The 14,415-nt window shown below is 46.7% G+C and overlaps 1 protein-coding gene across 1 annotated transcript in view; it reads left to right on the top strand.

Annotated features, from left to right (window-relative positions):
• Positions 1 to 14,415, top strand: part of sptbn5 (spectrin, beta, non-erythrocytic 5) — a 51,167-nt gene that overhangs the window by 16,247 nt on the left and 20,505 nt on the right. The window contains exons 20-55 of the mRNA XM_061082214.1: positions 268 to 420; positions 517 to 647; positions 722 to 973; positions 1,335 to 1,410; positions 1,549 to 1,760; positions 2,373 to 2,622; positions 2,707 to 2,846; positions 3,124 to 3,223; positions 3,535 to 3,705; positions 3,816 to 3,980; positions 4,351 to 4,440; positions 4,573 to 4,709; positions 5,511 to 5,697; positions 5,840 to 5,949; positions 6,055 to 6,145; positions 6,307 to 6,423; positions 7,063 to 7,220; positions 7,302 to 7,434; positions 8,281 to 8,426; positions 8,640 to 8,754; positions 8,849 to 8,959; positions 9,833 to 10,012; positions 10,105 to 10,308; positions 10,390 to 10,539; positions 10,627 to 10,731; positions 10,925 to 11,113; positions 11,189 to 11,344; positions 11,838 to 12,029; positions 12,116 to 12,211; positions 12,876 to 12,997; positions 13,073 to 13,187; positions 13,272 to 13,385; positions 13,508 to 13,629; positions 13,711 to 13,873; positions 13,969 to 14,157; positions 14,381 to 14,415. The exon at positions 14,381 to 14,415 is cut by the window's right edge and continues 43 nt beyond it. Coding sequence (XP_060938197.1) covers positions 268 to 420; positions 517 to 647; positions 722 to 973; positions 1,335 to 1,410; positions 1,549 to 1,760; positions 2,373 to 2,622; positions 2,707 to 2,846; positions 3,124 to 3,223; positions 3,535 to 3,705; positions 3,816 to 3,980; positions 4,351 to 4,440; positions 4,573 to 4,709; positions 5,511 to 5,697; positions 5,840 to 5,949; positions 6,055 to 6,145; positions 6,307 to 6,423; positions 7,063 to 7,220; positions 7,302 to 7,434; positions 8,281 to 8,426; positions 8,640 to 8,754; positions 8,849 to 8,959; positions 9,833 to 10,012; positions 10,105 to 10,308; positions 10,390 to 10,539; positions 10,627 to 10,731; positions 10,925 to 11,113; positions 11,189 to 11,344; positions 11,838 to 12,029; positions 12,116 to 12,211; positions 12,876 to 12,997; positions 13,073 to 13,187; positions 13,272 to 13,385; positions 13,508 to 13,629; positions 13,711 to 13,873; positions 13,969 to 14,157; positions 14,381 to 14,415 — 5,177 coding nt within the window. The remainder of the gene's footprint in view (positions 1 to 267; positions 421 to 516; positions 648 to 721; positions 974 to 1,334; positions 1,411 to 1,548; positions 1,761 to 2,372; positions 2,623 to 2,706; positions 2,847 to 3,123; positions 3,224 to 3,534; positions 3,706 to 3,815; positions 3,981 to 4,350; positions 4,441 to 4,572; positions 4,710 to 5,510; positions 5,698 to 5,839; positions 5,950 to 6,054; positions 6,146 to 6,306; positions 6,424 to 7,062; positions 7,221 to 7,301; positions 7,435 to 8,280; positions 8,427 to 8,639; positions 8,755 to 8,848; positions 8,960 to 9,832; positions 10,013 to 10,104; positions 10,309 to 10,389; positions 10,540 to 10,626; positions 10,732 to 10,924; positions 11,114 to 11,188; positions 11,345 to 11,837; positions 12,030 to 12,115; positions 12,212 to 12,875; positions 12,998 to 13,072; positions 13,188 to 13,271; positions 13,386 to 13,507; positions 13,630 to 13,710; positions 13,874 to 13,968; positions 14,158 to 14,380) is intronic.

Raw genomic sequence — 14,415 nt, 5'->3', positions numbered from 1 at the left:
TTGCTGTTCCATCACCACAGTATTTCAAATACAGCTTAATACCTCAAAATAACTTGGCTACACAGTACCAAGGGGCTAGTATGTATTTTCCACTCCGACCACCAGATGGCGGCAGAGTGCTTCCAATACCTTCCTTGGTATGTGTAATATTTGCTCCATCAGGCATTAGTGGGATGAAAACACCGGAATGGGGTTTGAGGAAAATTCGAGACATTCGTCTACAAGGGGTTAAGAGGCGAACACAGACTGTGATGTTTTGCGTTTCAGTCGAAGACCAGAAGTCTGGAGGAGACGCTGCGTCTGCATCGATTCTACAACAGCTGCCAGGAGTTTGAGTCGTGGATGGAGGACAAGGAGAACATCCTGAAGACCTTCAGCACAGACTCGGACGACCTGGGAGTCGTTCAGGCCAAATATGAGGTTTCTAGCAGGATGCATGAACAACATGACAAGTTGATTCCTTACCAGGCTCCAAACTGAGATTTAGTTGATATTAACATTGACTTCTGGTTTTAGAACTTCCTGACTGAGTTGATGAGTGGGCGTGGCCAGTTGGACGACATAATCAGAATGTCAGAGGAGCTGGTGAAGAGTGGACACAGTAAACAGAGAGAGATCCAGGCCAGGCAGAGGAACGTGTCCAGCAGGTGGGAACCAGTGGAGCACCTTCTCCCTCAGTCTTCACAGGGAGTCCATGGACTGATTCTGTTCTTCTCCTCAGGTGGGATCGGATCCAGCAGCTGAAGGACGAGAAGGGACACGAGCTGCTGAGCACGGCCGACGTCCAGTCCTTCCTGCAGAGCTGCGACGAGGCTAAAGCTCTGCTGCAGGACCAGCTGACCCGGCTGGACGTGGTGGACGTGGGCTGCAGCTCCTTCACGCTGTCGGCCGAGGAGAAGAACCAGGCCCAGGCGCTCAGAGACATCCAGACCCTGGAGGACAAGATCTCCTACCTGAAGAGCGTGGCCAAGATGTACGTGTGTGACCCAAGGGGAGGACTTCTCCTGAGAAACAAGAGGAATAATGTGTTGTGTTGTAAGAGAAGAGGGTTGTAAAGAATTAAAAATCAACACTGTGAACATTTGAGAAAGATTAGAAACAAGACGTTTTCTTTGTGGAAGCTTTGCAGGTCTAGACTTGTTCGTTTAAGAGATTATTAAAAGAGACTCTTACTAAGAAATATCCAATTTAATAATCCCTACATTCTAGATTTCTGTTTATTGTGATAGTGACGACCTCTGTAAATTCTTAACAACTTTTATGGTGATTTTCCTGATTCCCAGCTGAGGTGAGTGGTGAACGGTGTCTCATAGTGTTTACTTCCTGTGCCACAGGAAGCAGGACTGCAGTCCAGCAGAGAGCGCAGCCATCATGGAGGAGGTCCGGCGTCTGGAGGCTCTGCTCAAACAGGTCAGAGGTCAAATCATCATCACAAACTGAGTAAATATAATATAGTGATGAGGGTAAACGAGTTGCAAAGTGTGTAACTCTGCTGAAGGAAGTGAAAAACGTCCAGTCTGGAATCACATCACTTCTGTTGTTTCTCAGGTGAAGCACCAGGCTGCAGACCGACAGCGCCACCTAGCGGAGGCCCGCAGGCTGCAGGGCTTCCAGCAGCAGGCCAAGGAACTGCAGCGCTGGGCTGGTTCCGTGCAGCAGCGCCTCCTGCAGGAGGAGGCGGCTACTGACGTGGCCTCGGCCTCTGCTCTGCTGGAGCAGAACCTGGAGCTGCAGCTGGAGATGGAGGAGCAGAGGAGCAGGTGAGGAGGAGGAGGAGTCAGGAGGCCCCGCCCACAATAAAACACAGTACGGGTTATTAATGCCTGGATGGATTTCTGTATTTCAGTCTCTGTTCCTTGTCTGCATCGAAAAACTCTAATAAATCTGTTATATCTCAAAAATATACCTCAGGTAAAATATGGAAGTCTGTAGATGCCAATATTAAAATGGAAAGTTCAAACGTAATCTTTGACAAATATTGTTCTGTAAATCACTCAACTCTTATAAGAGAAATAATGTGAGATTTACTTTTTCACATCAGTTACTTTTCTTTTGTTTGAAATGCCAGGACACAAATTAAAATGTACTTTCAAAATTCCTGTTTGTGATTTCATGTTGATTGTTCGACTGTAAACTGACGACCTGCTCTGTCGATGCATAATCACTGTTTCATTCTGTGCACACACATTGAAATAGTTTTTATTTTATTATTTAATTTCATTATTGGCATCCAAAGAATTCCCTGAGATGAAGCTTACCAGTCGTAGTCCATTATTATTTCATTTTATATAATTTAGCATAATCATTAAACTATTAACAGTTTGAATTATGAATCCCTGTGTGAATGAGCTTCTCCTGCTTGTTCTTCTCAGGCTGATGGAAACGGAGAAGTTGGGGAAGTCTCTCCTGCTGAACTCTTCACTGAGGAAGACGAGTAGTGATGACATCCAGCAAACCCTGGACAGTCTCACTGCTGATTGGTCCAAGCTGGACAGGATGTGGACCAGTAGGAACGAGCTCCTGAAGCAGGGGGTGGAGTTCCAGCGGCTGAACCAGGAGGGAGACCGGATCGAGGCGGCGCTGTCCGGACATGAGGCCCGGCTCAGGGTCAAAGACGTGGGGGTGAGGAGGCGTCACTCTGATCTGTTTCACGGCCCCTCCTCCCTGAGAGAGTAACATCCTGAGTGTCTCTGGTTCTCGATGCAGGACTCGTTGGACAGTGTCCACAGTCTGCTGGGCCGACAGGACGAGATGGAAGGTCTCCTGAAGGCCTTGGACCAGCGCATCGACCATTTCACTGAGCGCAGCCTGGAGCTCATCAACCGGGGACACTATGCTGCTGAACAGTAAGAGACAGGAGGTCAACATCCAGATGTTTGACCCCAGGTTCAATAGGAGCAATAAATAATAACACTATTCTCAAGGTCAAGACCAAACGCTTTTAAATATCACTTTACACCCAATCAGCACGTGTACCTTCCATCAGTGCAACACAGAGAGTCTGAAGAACTCTTCATCTCACATGTCATACCTGATGAATTATGATGTTCAACAAACAGATGTAACTAACTGATGAAGTGTGAGATGTAATTCTGTTTTAAACACACTGAGTTGACGTTGCAGCATCAAGGAGAGGAGCAGGAGCATCCAACGAGCCAACAGGAAGCTGAAGGACGGCAGCAAGCAGAGGAGGAGTCTGCTGCTGGCCTCCAAGAAGTACCAGGTATTACTACAGCATCAAATATCTTTATCAGTATTCAGTCTTCGTAACCATCTTGTTGTTGTTTCCTCATCACCCGCGGGTTCAATCCCCACTTCATCTAAAACATGTATTACAGTAACACTTTATTTTGCTGGTCACATATTTTCCAACAGATTTCCTGCAAACATTTATCATAATAACCTTAAAGATTTGCGGCAAATTATATATTATAATTAATTAATTAAATTATTACAAATAGAATAAAGTCCATCTCTTGTATCTGGCAGTAAACAGCTGCCTCTCAAGTTTCTCTCTTTCCTTGTGTCCTGCAGGAGTTCCAGCGGTATGCCCACGAGCTGCTGCTGTGGATGGAGGAGAAGTCCAAGGTGGCCGAGGACGAGTCGTACCGAGATCCCACCAACGTTCTCCGCAAGCTGAAGAGACACGAGGCCGTGGAGAAGGAGATGCAGGCCAATCAGGTCTGGCTGGACAAGCTGGTTCAGGTGCGTAATCTGTGATTCTCCAGTTTATCTGTTTCCCTTGGCAACAGCTTTACTGACCGGTCACTTCTCTTACACATCTTACATACGTGTGTGTGTGTGTGTGTGTTCAGCTGGGAGAGGAGATGCTTGCTGAAGAGCACTACAACAGTCAGAGCATCAGCAGGAAGACGACTCAGGTCAGCAGCCGCTGGAGGAGACTTCAGGACAAGATGGAGGACAGAGGAGACAAACTGAGACAAGCAGGACAGCAGGAGCAGCTGATGGAGCTGCTGCAGGTACACAACCGACTCACACACTAACACAATCTAAAGATCAGACCAGTGTGAGCTGAGTGAACTCTCTGGACAGTGAACACATCAGATAGTAGATTAACTAACTGGTTTCCACTCTGAACCCACTAATGACTAAATGACTTGTTACTTATCCAAATTAATCAACCTATTGACTGGTTGATGACTAACTTGCTCTTTAGTGAGCAGATTTATTCTAAAACCAACTAAAGAAACTGCTTGTGACTTTCAAACAGAATAACTCTGTGCTGGTTAATAACTTTGTTTCCTTGTTTTTAAACCAGTCATGCATTGAGAGATGTGTGATGTTGGAGTTAATGTTGACGGCTCTGTATTTGTCCCCCCCCCCCCTCAGGATGCCAAACTGAAGATAGAAGCTATCCAGTGGATGCTGAACAACGCTGCCACAGGTCACGACCTGCGCTCCAGTCGACAGCTGCTGAAGGTGAAGACACTAGTAGAACACCCGTCCCTTACCTTTAAATGTTTCCCTATTTGTGTCGTGACAAGTGTTTTCCACAAACCACAAAAGTTGTGCAACAAGTCAAGTTAGTCCGTGGTGTGTTTGTGTGTGAAGGAGCATCAGCAGCTGGAGCAGGAGGCCCAGGAGCTGGCAGACAAGATCAACTCCATCGTCACTCGAGCCAAACATCTGGCCACCAAACACTTTGACTCCCACCGGATCCTCCAGGAGACCGAGGCCTACCTCACTCTGTAAGTTCCTCAGGTCTCCAGATGAAAGCTCTGCAGCCCAACGAGGCTCAGATCATCAGATCATCAGATCATCAGATCATCAGATCATCAGATCATCAGATCATCAGATCATCAGATCATCAGATCATCAGATCTTCAGATCATCAGATCATCAGATCATCAGATCATCAGATCATCAGATCATCAGATCATCAGATCATCAGATCATCAGATCATTAGATCATCAGATCTTCACCTGGTTCTCCTGAGTTTCACAGCCAAGTTGGATGAGGTCGTCAGGACCAAGTTCATCTTGATTGATTATTTATTTAAGCCTTGGAAATCACATTAAGGAATAAGACCCTCATTTACAATGGTGCCGAGGGTACAATGAAGAGTTAATACATTGAAAGAAAAAATAAATAAATAAGAATGAAATAAATATGCATATATATATATACATACAGTAATACAAGGGAAAAGGTCATAAACAATCATTTTTGACGATTCAATAAAATACTATGGTTAAGTCAACTAACAGTTACAATCCCTGCAGGAGAAGTCAGTTCTACATGAGATAAGATTCGAGAATTCCCTTGATGACATAAATGAGCACAACCTTAGCATTAGATTATTAGCTTTACAAGCTAAGGAAGCTCAGTCAGTAATACAGTTAGGATTCATGTTAAATCAGCCACTAAACAGGAGGTTAACAAGAGGAAAATGTAGAAACAAGACATTAAGTTGAAGCAGGATCAGAACTGACTGTAACCGTAGGAACCTGAAGGAGACGATGTTGATTTAACAAACTCGTTGCTGCAGATTCAAATCTCTCCAGAAGCCTCTGGATCGGAGGCGAGCTCAGCTGGAAGCTTCGGTGCTTCTGTTCAGCTTCTACCACGATGTGGACCTGGAGCTCAGCTGGATCTCAGAACATCTTCCTGCCTCCGGATCCACAGGATACGACAAGTCTCTGGCTGGAGCCGTCAGCCTCATGCAGAAACACAAGGTACATAAGTTCATTATTTAGACCTAAAGAGTGAACTGATGATGATTGAAGTGACATGTAGCAGCTCACTTCTAGGTGTCACCATTTATTAACAGATACAAACCTGCTGTTGTTCTTACCAAGCCTGTGTGTGTTTATCCAGGAGCTTCAGGCTGAAGTGAACGCTCATCAGAAACATCTGAGCCAGGTCCTGGAGAAAGGTCGGAGTCTGGCCAAGACCAGCAGATCAGCTGGAGAGGAGGTGCTGCAGAGGTGCTGGTCTTTGGTTCTATAACGTCTCCATGAAAGGACCAATCAGAGCTCCAGTTTGAATCCTGTGATTCGTCTTCTTTATATCCGTCTCGTCTGTTTCTGCAGGTGCTGCCACCTGAGCGCTGAGTGGGAGGAGCTAGAGGAGGCGTGCAGCAGGCGAGCAGCCCACCTGAGCAAGGCTGTGGCCAGAGAACAGGTGAGAGAGTCCAGGCACTTCCAGACATGAACTCTGGGAAATGCAGATTCACTTTTACTGCAACGATATCAGACCCTTTCCTGCTGTAGTCTCACTCTGACCTTCTCTGAACTTTCATTCGTATCATATTCATGAATGAAACTGACTGTGATCTGTCTCAGCTGCTGTTCGACTGCTCGGAGCTGGAGTCCAGACTCACTGAGACGATCAACCTGGTGAACACTGAAGACTACGGCAAAGACCAGCTGGCCACAAGGAGCCTCCTCACCAAACATCAGGTACAGAACCAGGAGGTCTGAGCTCAACAGAACATGAGACCTCAGCTGGTTCTCAATGTGAACATCAGGACTACTGGGCTTATTGTATCCTCCTTAACAGAAATGTAGAAAACTATTATCTTCACACTTCATCCCAAAATTTAAAATATGCTTTGTAACCTTTTTTTTAAAGTATCATTCGTTTTTTTAACATATTTATTAATTATCTGTTTATATTATTTTCCTGGAAGCTTCTCCTGTTAATAAATCAAAGTTTATTAATTTTCTGGATCAGGGGCAGATCCATGAATTGATTCTGTTTTTATTTATGATTTATCAGAGAATAATGAAAGGATCTTGATGTGATGAAAACTTATAAGACTGATATCTAATGAGTGTGTGCAATGTCTGTTAAGCCTGTGTTCTCTACTGACAGTTTCCTTTGTGTTTCCAGTTGAAGACATCTGTGATCAATGTTTTCTGACGTGCACATACGTGTGCTGACCCGAGCGTTCGATCCCATGTTGTCATTCTGAGATCATATTTCTGTATATACATTATATAAATGATATGGTGATTGTGCAGAAGGTGGAATCTCCACACACAGCACTGACAGAGTGTGAGGTATGAATCTTTGAACCGTGGCCTGGTCCTTCACAGGTGTTGGAGGGCCAGCTGGAGGTGCTGGAGGTGGAGGTGGAGCAGCTGGGGGACCAGGTGGAGCAGGCGGTTCGGACCTGGAGCCTGGAGGAGCTCAGGAGACCCTTCAGTCACCTGAGCAGCCTGAACCAGCAGCTGCAGCACCAGGCGGCTCTCAGGTGAAGCAGGATCCTCTGAGGTTGTTCTTCAAGGATCTGTCCGTGCACCTCAGATCTAACTGTCCATGTGTTTCCTGTCAGGGGTCAGAGGTTAAAGGAAGTCCTCCATCTCCATGAGTTCAGACAAGAATCTTCAGATCTGGAGGAATGGATGAACCAGCAGAGACAGACGGCTGAGTCTCAGGACCTCGGCAAAGACTATCAGCATGTTCAGGTTCCGTCTCTTTAACACGCCGCTGAAGTAGAGACGCACCAATCAGGATGATTCTCTTACGTTGTTGGCTGGTTCTGTTTCTAGATATTATAGTATCTGTGTATTACACACGGTGTTTATGCTTCCAATAGTAGAGACAATTGTTAAAAATTAATTTTGAAGTTTCTTATGTGCCAAAATCCTTTGCAATCCTTTACATCCTGATCATGATTAGAGTTGCAAAATTCCGTGAATATTCAAAGTTGGAAACTTTCCATGGGAATTGACGGGAATTAACAGGAATTAACGGGAATATACGGGAATATATGGGAATTATCGGAAATTTGGGGATAATTTATACTAACTGTAATGACCTTGTCATATACAGACATAAATATAAACATTTTGTTGTGTCATAGGCTGATTTGAGCCCTGAGGAAACTTTGGGCACTTGACTATATGCTTCTGCATCGTTGTGTCATTGAAACTTACCTGACTAGTCCTGCACTCTACAGCAGGCCTCAATAGCCCTGCTGTAGAGTGAAGCATGCTGGGAGTTATCTGTGCATGTGATGGAAGAATGCACAGTGGAGGGTTGAAACTCAACGTTCCATACATCTTTAAAATAGAGTTTTGAATGATGTTTTTATTGCTCAGCTTTTAATTTGCGTGTTTTTTTTTTTTTTTCAAAATTCCCAAAATTCCAAAGCTTAACTTCCCATGGAAAGTTTCCAGAAAGTTTCTGGAAATTTACCAGAAACTTTCCACCCCTTTGCAACCCTAATCATGATAGAAACCAGTTTTTCTCAAGAGACAGTTATGATTGGTCAGAATGATCGAGAGCGTTTGTGTTGTTGTGTGTTCCAGTTGCTTCGTGGGAAGTTTGCCGGCTTCCTGCAGCAGCTGCAGGTCGGGGGGGAGCGGCTGCAGAGCTGCAGCGACTTAGCCAATCGGCTCGTCCGCAGCAAACATCCACAGAGCGCTGACGTCAGAGAAGCACTGAAGCAGCTCAGGTACAGTTACTGTTGATTATCATCACACTGTAATGAAGAAAGATGAAAATTCACATTAACAAGTCTGCAAAGGATGTTATTCAACACAAATAAGTGACAACAACACTGACTTCATCCAGTCGACAGTAAAGAACTGTGTCAGGATATTGTGACTCGTTATATTTATTTCATTCTTCATGTAAGGAGTGTTCATTCTGACCTTGTCCGTTGCAGTGCATGCTGGGAGGATCTGAAGGCTGTGGCCAGATCGCGTGAGGATCAGCTGCAGAGAGCTGAGGGATGTCATCACTTCTACCAGGACCTGAGTGACGCCTTGATGCTCATCCAGGTATCTGCTCCATCAGAAGAAGAGTCTCCGTCTGTCTGATGTTCAACCAGAGTCTGAGGGAACGTCTGTCTGCTCTCTATGTTTCCCTCTGAAGGAACGACAGAAGAGCATCCCTGACGATGTGGCCAAGGACTTCCAGGGAGTGTTGTCCCAGCTGAGGAAACACGAGGCTCTGCTGCTGGAGTTGGCCTCCACCGAGCAGCAGGTCTGAGCTCAGAGGTTCAATCTGTGGGATTATATCAAGGAGTCGGTTCAGTGGAACCAGAGCTGCTGGTCTGTCACCGCTAGGGTTGCAAAGGGGCCGAAAGTTGCCGTTAAATTTCCGGAAACTTTCCGGAAACTTTCCATGGGAATATTAAGCTCGGGAATTTTGGGAATTTTGAAATTACAAACTTTTTTCTCATCTTATTCTACAGAACAATGCCACGTGCACTCTCTCATGTGTGGAGACATTTCACCTCATCCAATGTAGAAGGAAAGGCTGTGTACATTTGCAAATACTGTGCAAAGACCTATGTTAAGAATGACACAACGATGCAGAAGCATATAGTCAAGTGCCCAAAGTTTCCTCAGGGCTCAAATCAGACTATGACAAAACAAAATGTTTATATTTATGTCTGTATATGACAAGGTAAATACAGTTAGTATAAATTACTCACAACATTTCCAGTTTATTTCCGTTAATTCCCATTAATTCCCGTATATTCCCGTTAATTCCCATTAATTCCCATCCAAAGTTTCCAACTTTGACTATTCCCAGAATTTTGCAACCCTAGTCATCGCGAATAAATTCAACACTGACTGGAAACTGCTCACTCTCCTGCTAACAGCTACCGCTAACAATATTACAACAAGACTTTATTTAACTTTGTTCTGGTAGAATGTATGTTTAGTTTTATTTTAACTTGCTTTTGCAATAGTCCTTTTAAATATTACAAAACTTCAACTTTACATCATATCGTTAAATTCAATACAAACTTTGCAATAATCCTAATTACAATCAAATCAGACAAACCTCAAAGTGATTCACAGACATGTGAAAGAAACATCTGATCAGATACTGAGGTCAGGTTTACAGTTGCAGGAGCAGCTGGATGCTGTCGACACCGTCCTGGACCTGTGCACGCCGCAGCTGAAGCTCCGCCTACAGAATGTGCAGCAGGAAGTGGTTGAGCGGTGGGAGGAGTTAAGACTTACCACCGAGCAGAGGGAGGAGGAACTCAAAGTAGCGTGTCAGCGATACCTGTTCCTCAACACGGTGAGGAGAAACGAAATGAAAAGGGACGAACGACCTTCTGCTGATAGGTCAGGTGTCATCTGACCCATCATCTGCTTCTCTGTGACCTTCAGGCGCAGGACTACCTCCTGTGGTGCAGCCAGCTGATTGGAGCGATGGCCGCCGAGGAGAGCATCAGGGATGTGGCCACGGCCGACCTCCAGCTCGCTCAGCACCAGCAGCTGTGGGCCGAGAGGGAGGCCCGGCAGGAGACCTACCAGCAGACCCTGGACATGGGAGACGGGCTGCTGACTCAGGAGAGGAGCAGCAGGAAGGAGGTGAGGACCACTGCTCTCAGGTGAACTCTCAGGTCATAGATCTGGTGTCAGAGCTGTTTGTTTCTCCTTGTGGTGACTCAGGTGCTGGAGAAGCTTGACGCCGTGAAGGCAGAGCGAGACAAGCTGGAGGATCAGTGGAACAAGAAGAAGATCTGGTTAGAAAGTGTTTACCTGGAGCAGGTCTTCTACAGAGACCTGGACAGCATGGACAAGACGTCCAGCTCTCAGGAGGTGCGTTTCATTCTGTGTTCTGCAGTAGAAAGCTGTGGGAGGTGATAGTATCTTCTTCCTGGTGACTCCTCTGGTGTCTCTGTGCAGATCCTGCTGCAGAACAGCTCTCTGGGAAACACGGTGGATGAGACGGAGGGTTTGATGAAACGTCATGAAGCCTTTGAGAAGCTGCTGGGATCTCAGGAGGACAAGGTCCGCCCGGCTCTGTGTGTTACCTCAGTCTGCTGTTGATGCTGCTTCTCTGAGATCTAGACTTTAATCTAGTTTCATCATCATCTGGGGATCAATGGGCATCCAAGCTAAATTTAGGCTGACGTACTTTCCTTTACCCTGAGTGAAATATGTTGTCTCCTCGTTCAAGTCCTCCTTCCCTCTGTTGCTCCAGCTGTTCTCGCTGAAGGAGCTGGCTGAGCAGCTGAAGAAGCAGCTGAGCAGAGAGAAGAGTGGACGGGTCCAAACCAAACTCCGAGCTCTCCTCCAGAGACGGGACCGGATCAAGGAGATGTCCGTCAAACGCAGGGAGGAGCTGGAGCTCTGCAGGATGCTGTGTATCTACAGCCGAGATGTTGCAGAGGTACTTCAGGACAAACGTCTGTCCAGCTGTGTCTCTATCGTATAGATGTACAACGTGTCTCTGTCCGTCTGCCAGGCCGAGGAGTGGGTGTCTGAGCGGATGCAGAAGATGGCGGAGGACGGTAAAGCAGACATGACCAATCTGAAGACCAAGATGAAGCTCCTCCAGAAGCATCAGGTGTTTGAGGCTGAGATCCTGGCGCACAGCAAGATCATCAGCTCCGTGCTGCTGGTAGGATTCAGGAGATCATGAGAACCCATGAGATCCAACCTAATAGAAACGAGGAAGTTAGATAGGAGCTCATTGTAGCTTGATACGGAAACAGATGAAGGCCTCCGTCCATACTGTGCTGCCCTCTAGTGGATGTATTGGTAATAATACATTCATTAAGTCCTTTACATAATGCCGATGTAAGGACACATGGGAGTTTGGTTATTGAAACAGACAAATCTCTTTTCGTACGTAAATGCAGCATAAATAATCCTTGAGATCTGATGTTAACATTATGATATTAGATGCAGCACAGTGGAATGAAATGAAGAACAGGAAACATGTAGAGGAAACAACTATGATTGGACTTTTAGCCCAAAGTGATCCAGCCAGTATTGGATCTTCTTCTTTGTTTGGTTTATGGTGAGAGGTCACCAACATCTAGGTGCGTTACCTCCACAGATCAGACCTTTGTTCACCTGAATGTGCAGACTGTCTTGTTCTGTGCCACCAGGCCGGGGAGGAGCTGGTCTCCCTCCATCGCCCGAGAGCCAAGGAGGTGAAGAGGAGTGCAGCCGCCCTGCAGCTCCACTGGGAGGACCTGAAGAAGGCCATGGCCAACAGAGGGAAAGCTCTGGAAGATAAGAGAGACTTCCTCGAGTTCCTGCAGAAGGTCGAGGAGGTGGAGGCCTGGATCAGACAGAAGGTAGAAGGGGGGTGAAGGTGGTGGAGGTGGTGGAGGAGTGGGAATCTGTGGGTTTCCAGTGTGTGACCTGTGGTCTCTGACTTCAGGAGGTGATGGTTAATGTGGGAGATGTTGGGAAGGATTACGAACACGGGCTTCAACTGCTGAAGAGACTCGGAGAGTTCAGAGGAGGCAGAGACGGGGTGAGTAACTAATACTGAGAGTAACTGATACTGACAGTGAGTAACTGATACTGACAGTGAGTAACTAATACTGACAGTGGGTAACCGATACTGACAGTGGGTAACCGATACTGACAGTGAGTAACCGATATTGACAGTGAGTAACTAATACTGACAGTGAGTAACCGATACTGACAGTGAGTAACTGATATTGTCAGTGAGTAACTGATACTGACAGCGAGTAACCGATACTGACAGCGAGTAAACAAAACTGACACTGAGTAACTGATACTGTCAGTGAGTAACCGATACTGACAGCGAGTAAAGGATACTGACAGTGAGTAACTAATACTGACAGTGAGTAACTGAGTGATTATTTGGACGAGTTCATAAAGTCTGTCCTAAGCAGCCTATGGCTGAATTGAGAAAATGTAATAGCACAACCCACAAAAATTACAATACAGTCTTCCAGACATTTAAATGATGTTGAAGTTATTGTTGTTTATATAAAGTACAACAATAGATCTTCTGTATAACATTTCTCATGTTTCTCATGTGAATGGAAGCATGTCCTTCATCTGTTCACTGTCAGGTTCGGTGGAGAGATGTTCCTCAGTGGTGTTGTGTTGTTGTAACTGAGGAGATGTCGGTGTTTTCATTTCCACATGTTATTTAAAACCTGTAGGAAGCCACGGTGGACGACGCCCACATCACCGCCATCGACCGCCTGGCCGCCCGACTGGAGCAGAGACAGAGCGCCGAGGAGCTGGTGACCGTCCGGCAGCGGAGACAACAGCTCAACGAGCGGTAACACACACACACACACTCACACAGGTGTGGCTTCTCTTCTGAGCTTTGCACTAATCGTCTTGTCTTAATGAGGTGGAGCAAGTTCCACGGAGACCTCAGCAGTTACAAGCGGAAGCTGGAGGGGGCGCTGGTGGTCCACGCCCTCATCAGAGAGCTGGAGGAGGTCAGGGACCGAGCCAACGAGAAGGTCGGTCCTCTGTCCACCTGCACCTCACACTACACACTGAGACCTTCTGTGTGTGTGTGTGTTAACCTGATGTGTTGTGTGTAGATGCTGCTGCTGCAGGGTCAGGACTGTGGTCTGGATGTGGAGAGCGTGGAGAACCTGATCAAACGTCATGAGGAGACCGAGAGAGAGGCAGGGGTCATCCGGCAGAGGTCAAAGGTGAGAGGAGGGCGGTGGGAGTGGGGGTTCTAGATCAGTGTGACCTTCACCATGAATCACACAACACTTTGGAGACTTTTAATGAGGCTTCACAGTGACTCTCCTCTCTCTGGACTCAACAGGATCTGGAGAAGGAGGCGTCACCTCACCTGAAGGCTCCGTCAGCCATGAGCGAGAACCTGAGGAGCAAACAGCAGGAGGTGCAGAAGGCTCTGAAGACTCTGGAGAAAGAAGTCAAACACTGGTAGATGATGCTTCTAACACGTGACCGATGCAAAAAAGAGAGTGAAATATGATTGACAGACGGATGATGATGTTTGTTTAGGAAGGACAAGCTGCAGGAAGCTCACCAGCTGCAGCTGTTCAAAGCCAACCAGCGCCTCCTGCTGGAGTGGAGCCTCAAGCAGAGCAAGGAGATGGCAGAGAAAGGTCTCCCCAAGACCAGAGCCGAGGCCGATCGGCTCATCGTGGAGCACCAGGACTGGAAGGTGAGCCCCCCCCGCCCCCCCAATGTAATCAGTCATTACAGGATTATTACAGTTGATCAGATTCAATAATAAACCCTGTCTTTGTGTATCTCCAGACAGAGATCAACGCCCGAGCCGACCGCATCGCCTCTGTACGGGACTTCGGTCTGGGTCTGATCCGGTCGGGCCACGGGTCAAAAGCTGAGCTCCAGAAGAACCTGAACCAGCTGGAGGAGGCCAGAGCCGGACTGGACTCGGCCTGGCTGAGGAGGAGCACCAGGCTGGAGCAGGCCCGGACCCTGAAGGTGAGTACTGGGTCCACTGGTTGGTTCTTTAGAACTCAAAACCACTTTCCCTTATGGTTTCAAGTCTTCTTCAATACAACAGGATATTCATTTAGTAAATTATGCTCCATTTACAGTCAAATAGACCATTTGGGGCGTGGATAGGAAAGTGTGATGACAACTAATCAAATGTATTTCCAACAGTATTAACTGATTGTTGCGCCCCCTGGTGTCCGTCCTGCAGGTCTTCCTGTCCTCTGTGGAGCAGTGTGAGAGCTG

Source organism: Limanda limanda, chromosome 12, assembly GCF_963576545.1.
Source record: "Limanda limanda chromosome 12, fLimLim1.1, whole genome shotgun sequence".
Taxonomy (NCBI): Eukaryota; Metazoa; Chordata; class Actinopteri; order Pleuronectiformes; family Pleuronectidae; genus Limanda; species Limanda limanda.
Note: the sequence above shows the minus strand (reverse complement) of the source record. Positions and strands in the feature narration are given on the sequence as shown.